The sequence below is a fragment of the Grammomys surdaster genome, unplaced genomic scaffold, assembly GCF_004785775.1.
Source record: "Grammomys surdaster isolate TR1022 unplaced genomic scaffold, NIH_TR_1.0 137, whole genome shotgun sequence".
Taxonomy (NCBI): Eukaryota; Metazoa; Chordata; class Mammalia; order Rodentia; family Muridae; genus Grammomys; species Grammomys surdaster.
The window spans coordinates 8,374,111-8,386,664 of NW_021604595.1; the positions used below are offsets into that span (position 1 = coordinate 8,374,111).

The window sequence follows — 12,554 nt, forward strand, 5'->3', positions numbered from 1 at the left end:
TGTGTGTGTGTGTGTGTGTGTGTGTGTGTGTGTGTGTGTGTGTGTGTTAGAAAGGCACAGCAGGCAGTATGTAAGGTCAGAGAGGAAGGTAGTACCAAGAGCCTTAGAACCCAGACATAGGAGTTTAGATCAACATAGCAGGTAACAGGAAGTCATAGGAGGGCCTTGGACATCCAAGGAGAATGATCTAACTTAAGTTTTGGAAAGGTAAACATGGCAGTGCCTAAGTGGATAGACTGAAATAGAACAAGGGGACTGTGGGTACTGTGAACATCTGGGGAGATCTGCCTTACAGTTTGTCATATTTTTCCTACAGCATACCTCCATATTTCCCTTTTCACTGGTTGAAACCATTCTCAGACCACACCACTATCCATCGAAGAAGCTAGGACTCGCCTTGCTGGGTGCTTGTAATTTTGCCTACATCATCAGGTAAGAATGGCATAGAATGTATCAAATGAAACTTGTTCTTGACTCAAATGAACATTCTATAAAAGTGTACCATTCAAGCAGTCCTTTCGTTGGTTTAGTTGGTAATCTACCCCTTCTTTAAATTTCCAGGGGAGCAAGGTTCTTATTGTTTGATTTTAATATTCATAAAAATATCATATTCAAAGGACACATGGGCGTGCTTGAAAACACACATACATATACACATGTGCGCACACACACATACAGCAAGTCACAACTTCCTTGTCTCCTCGCCATGAAAAGTAATTATTTAGTAGCACCAAACCCGTAGGGCAATCTGGATCATTGCCCCAGCCACTCTATGGGAAGCCATTTAGTGCAGCACTGTATCTACAATGGGAGCAAAGCATGAGACGACATTTCTTTTTTTTCTTTTTTTTTTTTTTTCTTATGAGGACAACATTTAATTGGGACTGGCTTACAGGTTCAGAGGTTCAGTCCATTATCATCAAGGCAGGAACATGGTAGCATTCAGGCAGGCATGGTGCAGGAGGAGCTGAGAGTTCTACATCTTCATCTGAAGGCTGCTAACAGAATACTGGCTTCCAAGTGTCTGTAACTCGGGTATTAAAGCCCACATCCAGAGTGACACACCTACTCCAACAAGGCTACATTTCTTTTTTTTTCTTTTATTTTTTTACATTTTCTTTTTTTTAAATAATTCATTTATTTTTTCTCAAATTGTAATTCATTCACACAGGGGTTATAAACACAGAAAGGCAGGATGTGGGGAAGGGGATGACATTGGAGTGTGGGTGTTCAGGGGGAATACAGATATCTTTCAGAACCGGGTATCGGCTGGGTGAAGGTTCAGGGGACAGGTCAATGTGACTCTGCCTATGACTCACTTGTCCTTATCTAAGTTGGTATTGTCTGCCAAGGCTACCTATTTTCAAGGTCTATGACTACTCAGGCTGGTAAATTTCCACAAAAGCTGCCTGTTTACAATAGCTTACAGCCATCTGTTTCAATGTTTTTTCACTGAGACCCAAACTTGGTGTTAGTATACATGTATGACAGGCCTATGGCTGACTTTAGGCCTTCAGTGTGTAAACAGGGCTGCCCCTGACATCTCTCTTCTCTAAGTATAGAAGGGCTGTGGCAATTCTAATCTTGCGAAGGCAGTGATAGAGGCCTGACCTCCAGTAATTGAAGGGGACCTTGTAATGGCTCCAGTCCCCCTGTTGTTGTCCAGTGAGGCATGAAGGCCATACCCATCCTGATGTCTTTTTCCTGAAGAGGGGATACTTTTGACATCAACCCCTATGCAGTCAGGCTTGTCCCTCAGGGAACCCAAAGAGATATTTTTAAGTTTTATTTATATTCCCTTGCAGTGCTTAGCCTCGCAGCCTAAGCAAGAATTCAGATCGCCTGTCAGAGGGGGTTCTGGGTGGCCCCTCTCTGCTTGGTCTAGGGGCAGAAGTCCCCTCTTTTAGGTTGGGTGGAGATGGGTTTTGGGAGCATCCTGTATAAAGTAACAACCTCATCTTGAGTCTCATGGTCTTCCATAACTAACTTATGGTAATATTACTGAATAGGTTTTGCTACCAAATTATTTATTTGTTGTTTCACAGAATTAGTCAGCCTATTTGAGGCTCAGGGACTGGCAGAAATAAGCAAAAAGAACCCAAATAATGGTCCCAAGATGGGAGGAAGTAGGGTTGACAACCTTGGAGAGGCTGAAAACCAATTCTTGTACCAGCATTCATCTGTCTCTTTCTCTCTCTGACTTTTCTCAGGGCCTTCTGATCTATTTCATGTTCTCTTTAACCCTCCCTGTCTTGTCTATGTAAAGACAACATTCTTCTTTAAGGGCTATACACAGTCAAGAGCTGTACACAGCCTTTTCTATTGTAATAGAGTAAATCAAGTCCAATAAGGATCTTTGTGATTTTTGGAGGATGGGACGACATTTCAAAGGACATGGGAGATTTCATAGAAGTCACCAGCTTGGTACCCAGAACTCCATGACTTTGCTTTCCCTCCCATAATCTTCCTAGCTTCCTCTTACCCTTCCTCATTTTCTCTTGAAAAAAGTTCTTGCATAACATAATTTCTGTGAGAATTAAGTGTGCTGCACTGTTCTCCATTTCTTGGGGTCTTTGAATTTGAACAAAGGGATCCTTTAAGAGACCAGAGCCCTAGCTGGGGACCATTTGTAGCCCACACCAGGGCCATTGTGTTCAAAGGGCTCCTGAAGGCAGACTGTATGACTTAGATACTGGGGACACAGGATGGTACAGGAAAATGATGCTCAGGGTTGGCTTTCTAAAGGGAAGAATCATTTAAGCTGAGATCCAGAGAAAGAGTAAGATGAACTCGGAAGAAATTCAAGAAAAGATGAGGCAGAGGTAATAAGAGCTCTGAAGGACTAACAGAGGCAGCGGCAGACCAGAATTGGAGGACAGGGGCAAGATAGTTCATGAATACATGTCAGTGAACCTGCATTTGCAAACAGAGTGCTTTTCTGCTTTGAAAAAGTCTTAAGCAGAGTCACAGAGTCAATAAGTATGGTGAGTTAAGTACAAAGGAAAGTCAGGCGACCTTGGCTGAAGTGTGGAGATGGGGCTGAAGAAAACGAGAGGTAGAAACTCAGGAGTGCCATGTCAGCCAGATGCTCGAAAACTACAATTGATCTCGGAGCATGAATGGAGGACAAAGACATAGATATCAGCTGATATCTGAACACTGGGATGGGGGGAGTGAGGTCCATTTGGTTAGATGCCTTCCTCAAGGTCATGAGGTCATAAGGCAGAAGGACCTGATGGGAGAAGGAATGACGTACAAGTAGAAGTCTTCAAAGAAAACCTTAAGAAAGATTTTCAAGTGCTGAGATTAGGGCAAGCTTTATAGCCACCCATTCACTCAACCTCTAGCATGGTGGTTATACACACACCTGGGAACTGAGCAGACTCTTGGCCATGTGCACACTGAGGAGAAAGAGCTAGGTTTGGAAACACTGGACCTCAGTTAAAAGTAGCTTTAAACTCATCTTTGTACTAGAATAAATGGAATACAGTATAACTGAGGGCATTTTGTCCTTGTCCCAGGGCAGACTCTTCCACAGTTCAGTCCAGTCTCCAGTAAGAGGGCATGTGACTCTTTGGTGCCTGCCATCCCTGCCCCGTTAAAAACAATGCATCTCCAGACCCTCCTAAGCACACAGGGCCATAGTAAGTGCCTCATCCGTAGATACTTATGGAGAAGTGCTATAGGTCAGCTCTGGGGGTGTATCCATTGAGATGATCATATGGAGAGTTAGCTTACCAAGAATGAGGTTCTGAACATTGACTGGGCCATAGCGGGCATGAGAAACAAACTTTAGTCTGCAAGGAGATGCTAACCCTCCACCAGAGAGACATCATTCCAATAAAACCACAGTACAGTGACCTAAATATAGCCACATAGACACCTGGGGATTCCATCCCAGGGTATTCACTTTCTGCTACTTTTCAGATTGCAACATTGGCGGTCTGGCCCCACAGAGGAATGATGATTAAAAATCTTTCATTTCCTTTGAAAAGCTTCAGTCGCCTATAAATCTGGTGGCCTGCTCATTCCTTCCCTCACCCCCGAAACACTTCACCCTACTCTGTCTGAAGCAGCAGTGAGGGGTAGGGAAAGGAATGCTGTTGTCGCTGGCCTTATTCCTTTTTAGAAAGGGGATTTGAACATATATTTACCCTGATACAAAGCTGGACCTTCAAAGTGAAGGCATATAAGGTCAGGCTCCAGCCTGCAGGATAAACTTAGTGGAAATGAGACGGACAGACTACAGAAGGCTGGGCTGGAAAGTGCTAAGAGGTAAGAACACAGAGAAGGAGGGAGTGGTATGGGAAGGCATCATGGAAGGCATACATAGAGTCTGAGACCCCAAAGACCAAGCAGGTTTAGAAGGGCAACAAGCTATCCATATTACAGTCAGAGCCAGCAAGAGGGGCACAATAAATGTTTGTGAGCCAGCTAACCTTCTCTCTTTTGTACAGTGTAGTATCCCAGACTAGTGAATGGTACCACACACGTTCAGAGTAGCTGTTCCCACCTCGTTTAACCTAATCAAGATAATTCCTTATAGCCATGCCCAAGAGGTTAGCTAACTGCGGGAAAAACATTAGTCCCATAAGCTCACAGAAAGTGGCACTATTAGGAGGTGTGACCTTGTTGGAAGAACTGTGTCACTGGGGTGGGCTTTGAGGTCTCAAGTGCTCAAGCCAGGGCCAGTGTGGCAGCCTGTGCATCCAGATGTAAAACTCTCAGCTCCCTCTCCTACACCACATCTGCCTGTACACTGCCATGCTACCCGACATGATAATGGAGAAACCACTGAACTATAAGCCAGTCCCAATGAAATGTTTTCCTTTTATAAGAGTTTCCATCCTCATGGCATCAATTCACTGCAGTAAATCCATAACGAAGACAATAACCAAGTCAGAGTGATCCATCAAAGGTGTGTTCAGAGGCTTGCCTCCTAGATGATTCCAGACCCTACAAGATTGACAGTCAACGTTAACCATTGCGCTTCTCAAGAATAATAGTGTTTAAATCCACTCTTCACTTATGCACACAATTATACATCGTATCCCAAGAAAGTGTCACATGTTGCTAAAGCTGAAACAAGCCAAGTCCAGCTCAGCGGGCCACACCCCACGCTTAGAACATCTTCTCCAATTAGTACATCAAGTCTTTCCATCAGCTACTGTTTGCTATTTCTGAAATGCAACCTTCATCTAGAACAATCATGGCCAATCTTAGCAAGGGTTAGAATCCCCGCCCCGTTTCCCAGAGCCATGCTCACCAGCCTTCATATTGATATATTATAATAATGACCAAGATGTCACCCGATGTGCTTCTAATGTCAGCATTTAGGGGTTGGCCTCTGGGGAACAAATTGAAAAGTAATCATAATACTTATAACAGAAACTAGAAGCAACACCACCATAAAGAAGGTATCAGATTCTTTCTAAGTGAAGAATCTACCAGAAATACATAGTTGAAGGAATGGAATCGATTTATGAATAGATTAGCATGTAATGAGAAAATGTAAGGGACACATTAAGGATACTTTTAAGAATTTTCACATAGTGGCCAGGAAAGACAGGGATTTTACTAATAGAGACAAGGATGAATTGTGAAAGAAATAGTTTGGAATGTAGTTTTTAAACTAGCCAGTTTAAAAATCCCATATTTAAATTCTATTAAAATCTAATGCCAGGGGTTAGAGTGATAGCTCAGAGGTTATGAGCACTGGCTACTCTTCCAAAGAACCTGGGTTCAGTTCCCACATGGCAGCTCACAACTAACTGTCTTTAACTTGAGTTCCAGAGGATCTGGCACCCTCCCAGAGCCATGCGTGCAGGCCAAAAAAAAACATCAATGCCCATAAAAATAAAGAAATCTTTAAAATCTGCTACTGGTGCTATATATTCTAACACTAGATGCTGTCCCCTGACTAAGAAGATCCTAATGTACACCAAGTGATGCTATATAAACTTTGCTTCCCAATTTAAAACTATTGGTTAAATGAAGGTGGTTACAGCCACTTACTGGGGAGAATAGAAGAAGCGGAGTTTCAGTTACCAGGCTGGAGGTCGCAGGTAGACCAAAAAGAAAGGAGAGAGGAGAAAGAGTGAAGGAGGAGGAAGATGGAGAGAACAGGAGACCTCATTAGATATGGACTGGGAGCACGTGCCCAACTGAAATCCCCACTCCCAACCCCTAGGGACGGACTGCTGGAGCAGGAACAACCCAAGCAAGATTCAAACAGCAAGTACTTGGGTAATGCAGCTGGGAAGTGGGCAATTTGGTGATTAGAAAAATAGATTTAGGGGTAATCCCACAGTAATTGTGCAAAAGCTGATTAATCCATAGGGCTCTGCCTTGGTTATTGTGGGTCTGGCCAGGTCATTTCAGTAACTAATAGAGTTTATTAAAATCCACTTACAGACCATGACCAAAGCAAGGGTAAGTAAAGGGTGCATTCCAGTTTACAACTCCCAGGTCACCATTTCACAGAGTGAAGTTGAAGCAGGAAGTCAAACAGGGCAGGAACCTGAAGGTGGGAAGTAAGGCAGAAGCCATGGTGGAATGCTTCTTACGAAATCGCTTGCTTGTGGTTTTCTTATCACCAGCTTCTTAGAGAACCAGGACCACCTGCCTAGGGGTAGCACCACCCACAGTGAGCTGGGCTTGACCACATCAATCGTTAATCAAGAAAATGCATCCCAGGCTTGCCCACAGGCCAGTTCAGTGGGGCCATTTTCTCTATTGCGGTTCCCTCTTCAAAAATGATGCTAAAGAAAAAAAAAAATGACTCTAGCTTGTGTCAAGTTGACATAAAAGTAGCTATCACAGTGGCCCCAAAATGACTTTAAATGTGACAAAATAAACATGGGATAAAATGGACCATTTTACTTATTTAGTGTGTACTTCAGTGGCAGTATGTACATTCACGTTGTACACCCGTCAGTACCTCCCTCCTCCATAACTCTGAGCTCACTTAACATCTCTCCACTCCTTCTCTGCCCTCCCCTCACACTTACCACTGTCCTTTCCGTCTCTATGACTCCATGGCCTCCTCTTATATATAAATGGAGTTATATGGGCCCTTTTCTTACCATAGCACCTTCACAGTTTATAGCCACGTTGTAACCTAGGTTCAGATGTTTTTCTTTTTTAAGTCATGTTTTATTCCTCCAGTCACCCATCATCAGTTGGACTCTCTCCACCTTTGGGCTATAAGCCCTAACAGATAGATATCGTTGGGTCCCTGATTTCAAGGCTTTGAGTGTATAACCCAGCGGTAGAATTTCGGGGGGGAGGTGATAACCTTTCTTAACTCGCTGAAAGACTTCCATACAGTTTTCCTAGCTGATGGCAGAGAAGGGATCCAATTTCTCTGTAACCTCACAGGCTCTGTGGTTTGATTTGTTTGAGGTTTTTGTTTTAAGAGTAGACAGTCTGTGTAGTGATGTGATAGTTCATGATTTTGATCTGCATCCTCGAGACATTAGGGACACCGGACATCTTTTGATTCGGTCCTATTCCTTGCGTGTGTATGTATGTTCTTTGTGGAATGTCTATCCAAGTCAATCTCCTATTTCTAATTAAGTTGTTTGGGAGTATTTTTGAATTAGGCAAATTATTTATATATTGTAAGTGTTAGGTGATTAATATACATATGATTTGCACATATTTTCTGGCATCCTTTTGACAGCCCCTCTACACTGATGACGGTATCCTTTGATGCACAGAGATGAGTCTGTGAATTCCAGACTCCAGATCCCCCTTTGCCCCACCCTAGTTCTAGTCCCAAATATTAGCACTTGTCCACAAAATGCTTACCAAACTGAATGTATCTGAAATGTTAGAGATTGCATTCAGGTTTCTGAAGGCTTACTTAAGCACAAAGTTTCATGTTTCTGTCTGAACTCCAATAGCCACGCTGGAGTTCAGTTTCTCAGGCCTGGCCTATCTTCCCTTTTACAAGAGAACTCTGCTGGCCTGTCACTCTGTGAACATGGCCTCTTTAGGGGACACTTGTTAAACTCCCACATGCCAGGCACTACTACCTTATGTATTTTACACATTACATACACCAACAAACACGTGTTTCACTACAATAATTCTTGCAGCAGCCTGATGAGGTGTATGCGTTTGGACCACCCCCAGTCTACACCAGCAGAGTTAATAAACCACTGAAGGTAATACAACTAATAGGTGGCAGACTGAACATTTCAGTCACAGGATCCTGTTCCAGATTGAATACACTTAACAATTGTAAGCTGCAGCCGAGGTGGCATCGTCCCTTAGCACATATTCTGAGTCTTAAGTTATCCCAGACTTTGGCATCTTCAGGGCTGTTGGCTTCCAGAATCGTGCAGTTTTTAGGCTTCACTTAGACATCATGGCTTCTCTCCCAGCATTTCTTTCCTTTCCTTTGGCACGTAGAAACAACTTACATTTTATCCTCATGTAAGTGAGGTGTGAGCCTCCCCACCCATTCATCCATTCCTATCTAGTGCTTGGTCCCTAAGAACTCAGGGATAACACACAACCCCCAGGCTTCCTGTCTGAGGGCAATGATATACCACTTCTTTTCCCTCCTTTGTCAATAAGACTTGGAGAACTGAGAAGAGCCACACTGTCCTCTTAGGTACCAAAACCAACAACAATACACATCATCACTTTAGCTTCAGGACAGTATCTTTACAGATCCAGTGTCTCAGCCAGTGTCCATTTCAAAGAAAGCAACAATTCTGTCATGGACTCACAAACCCTCCTTCACTGATATGTTAGGGGCTTCTCCTATCCATTGACCAAGATGGGTTACAGAGTATTAGATAGGGAGATGGCCCCCTCATTCCATGAAACAAGATGATTTATTAAAGCAACAAATGATGCTGGGAGATATCTGACTCCCAGATCTGTGGGAACACTCCAGGTATTGATCAACACCCCACCCCCACCCTACCTGCTTTTCACCTGCTGTCTTCCAGTCTCCCACAGAACCTGAGGTAAAATACTTTACTGGCTTCCATGATGCTAATAGTCATCTTGACTTCTTGTTCATGCAGGATCCTGTGGCGTTACATTCAGACTGGAAACTGGGTGTACCCGGTGTTTGCCACCCTCAGCCCACTGGGTATTATTTTCTTCTTCTCAGCCACTTACATCCTGAGTGCTGGCATCTACCTGTTTGGAGAGAAGATCAATCACTGGAAATGGGGTCAGTGCTTCTTTCTCTCCCAGAGTCCACAGTGACACTTCTTACCCATTCTCCACTCTTCCCCCAAACCAAAGGAAAATTTAATCCAAATCAGAAGGCCACACTAGTAGGTACCTTTGTTCACAGGGCTCAAGTGGGTCCTATGAATACTGGCAGAATAAAAACCTGGTGCAAATTGGCATTCTCTTAGAGAACTCCAAGTGTTTCCTCTCTTCCTTCAAATTACATCTCATTTAACTCAAATACCCAATCTTTGCAACTTTAGGACCCAAAGAACAAAGTGATATCCCTCCCAGCATGAGGGGGGAATTTCTATAAGGGTCTTTTCTCACCCCAGTGGAGGCTTTGAGGGGCATAAACTGTTAAAATGTGAGTTCCTTTTCTCCACAAAAAGTGTGACTCTCATTCTAAACTATAAGACACAGTTTATTCTGTGCCAAATATGAATGAGCATGGTCCCAGAACCATGGATTCCGGTTGCACCAAATGATATATATTGAAGAAGTTACATGAACATACATAGTTACTGAACAAAGGGCGATCACAAATCATTGCATTAAACCAAATACTGATGCTGATGCTTTGATGGGGACAGCAGGTAGATGGGCCCCCTGTGGAATACAGCAAAAACCCTCTGCCGTAAGTTTCAGATATTATCTGATGACTCTTAGCTTTGGGGAGAGTGAAAGCCAGTAGTTTGCCAAGTTAATCCATTCCAAAGGCTTTGTGTGACAGGCAAAGGAGATGATGTCAGGCCAGATACAGAGGTAGGCAACAAATGGCTATTTAGGGGAGTGAAGACATCCCAGGATAATTTTGGTGCAACATTCCTGGGACTTGGGGGTGATATTTTTTTGTGTCAATTCTGCAAAGAGACACACAGAAATTCTACTCTGGTTTGTATAGAATGCCAAGAATCCCTACTGTCTCACCTCCTACCATGGATCCATCAGCAGCTCTGTTCCATCAAAACAGAAATGGCATCTCCTGCCCATTCTCTGAATTCATGCAAAGCATAAATTTGTGGGTGCAATGAGCAGGCAGTTCCCAGGGGCCTAGAGTGAGTTACTTCTGAGGAAAGGCAAAGACCTCAGAGATCTGTCACACTTACTTCTCTTGGAAGATTTAGTTCATGAAAATCTTAAAGGGAGAGTTTTCTGTAAAAGTAAACATTTAAAATGAGATGCTACAAACAAGGAAATAAAACTAACTCAAACAACAACAACAACAACAAGAACAAGAACCACTTAAAATCAGTATTTCAAATCCCGGATTCCAACCCACTGGGAATTCACAGGAGTATCGGGGTAGGGATTGGGATTATTTTAAGTGTACTGATATCTAATTCTAACAAGTTAGGGGTTCTTGAATTACTGGGTAAAGATATCTATCTATCTATCTATCTATCTATCTATCTATCTATCTATCTATCTATCTATCTTCATTTGTTCATTGCTTTTTCAAGATAGGGTTTCTCTGTGTAGCCCTCGCTGCCCTGGAACTCACTCTGTAGACCAGGCTGGAATTTACAGAGACCCTCCTGCCACTGCCTCCATAGTTCTAGGACTAAAAGCATATGCTACTATTATATCTGGTTAAGATTTCTGATGATTTTCAAAAATCTGTATTTCAAAAAGAAAATGGGAGGAAGAAGGGGAAGGAAAGAGAGAGAGGAACTAATTTACTTGAAATCCAATGGATAGAAGTGAAGATGAAGAAGTCTCAAATCTCTTAGAGATTATCAAGAACAGTGGATTTATAAATCACTTGTATTGAGTTTGAGGATGATTGATGTTTTAAATTATTTCTTTACAAGAGCGAATGTTAAACATCTTGAATCAAAACCTGAAACATCACTCCCAAATTCTCGGGAATCCAATACCCTCTGGTCCCTGAGAGCGTTTGCACACACATGGTGCACACAAAGTTACACAGACAGATTTGCACATAAATAAAAATAACAGATACATTTTTTAACAAAACAAAACCTCACTGCATTTATCATCCTTCAAATCCCTACAGCAGCAAGTTCCTAATACACCCCACTGCTGCGCTTTGTGTCCTGTTTTGCTCACAGTTAGGTTGCAATGAGTAGGTAAACTGACATCAGCAAATAGGCTCTCATTCACCAAAAGAAAGCACATAGTGTGCAGGGCAGAGATTAGCACAGCCAGTGACATTATCTCCCCTCCAGTTCCACATTCATGAGAAGAAATCAAGATGAAAAAAAATCTTATTGCATCCGAATAAAATAAGAGTTACATCCTGAACAAATTATTGTTCACTGCAAAGAGCCAAATGATTAGGGAGAAAAGACAGCGAGGGTAGGTGATGGTTGACGCACACCTGTAATGCTCCTGCTTGAGAGGCTGAGGCTTGCTTCTCGTCTCTGTAGCAGTAATGGCTGTTTATCAGAATTGTTCTCTCCTTGTGAAAAGGTGTTTTTGATTTCCCACTGCCCCATCAGGGTGAATCTCAACCCACTCAAGAATACCCATTAGGAGCTGCGCGGTGGTGGCACACACCTTTAATCCCAGCAGTTGGGAGGCAGAAGCAGGCGGATTTCTGAGTTCGAGGCCAGCCTGGTCTACAGACAGAGTGAGTTCCAGGACAGCCAGGGCTATACAGAGAAGCCCTGTCTCGAAAAAATAAAAGCAAAAACAAAAAAACAAACAAAAATGAACAAAAAAGAATGCCCATTAGGGAACCCTATCTGAGCTATCTCTGTGTCTGTCTGTACAGGTGCCACAGTGAAGCCATGGATGAAGAAGAATTGACTGTACACTATTTCCCAAGAGCCGTGGAAGAAGAAACTTAGGAACTGGTCATCTTTCTATTCTTCTTCTTATTATTTCCTCTTGGATCAGGGGTGGAATTGCTTGGGAAGATAGGAAGGATGGAGAATGTTGCATAGTTTTAATAAAGAGTATGAAGGGAGCTTGACTTGGGATCTCTTGGTTTTCTAAAAGACTGACAGATAACTCCTGACACCTCAGACTCTGTTGCTTTTGTCTGACCTCCATGGAGGAGTTTGTTTCTAACCGAAAAGGCTTGTCAAAACTTAATGCTGGACCATTTAGAGAATGGGTGTGGGGACAGGAATGTAGAGACATAAAATCTCTTTAACTTCAAGGAGTACGGGGAGGACCCAGGTGACATGCTACATACGTCAAAATCATAGTCAAGCTGACGTAGCAGTGACACTGGGCATTAGCGTGCTGGAGGCTAAATCAGGAAGATCATGAATTCAAGGTTGGCCTAGGCTGCAGAGTACGACTCTATCTTTGGAAGACCCAAAATAATAATTTAAAAAGTTGTTGTCACAACAAGACAGTGGCTTCTCCCAGATCTCCCAATA

The 12,554-nt window shown here is 42.9% G+C and overlaps 1 protein-coding gene across 1 annotated transcript in view; it reads left to right on the top strand.

Moving 5' to 3' along the window:
* Positions 1 to 12,139, top strand: part of Adtrp (androgen dependent TFPI regulating protein) — a 57,085-nt gene extending 44,946 nt beyond the window's left edge. Inside the window, exons 4-6 of the mRNA XM_028763222.1 lie at positions 317 to 432; positions 9,045 to 9,196; positions 11,939 to 12,139. Of these exons, the coding sequence (XP_028619055.1) occupies positions 317 to 432; positions 9,045 to 9,196; positions 11,939 to 11,973 (303 nt within the window). The 3' untranslated portion in view covers positions 11,974 to 12,139. The remainder of the gene's footprint in view (positions 1 to 316; positions 433 to 9,044; positions 9,197 to 11,938) is intronic.
* Positions 12,140 to 12,554: the final 415 nt, after the last annotated feature.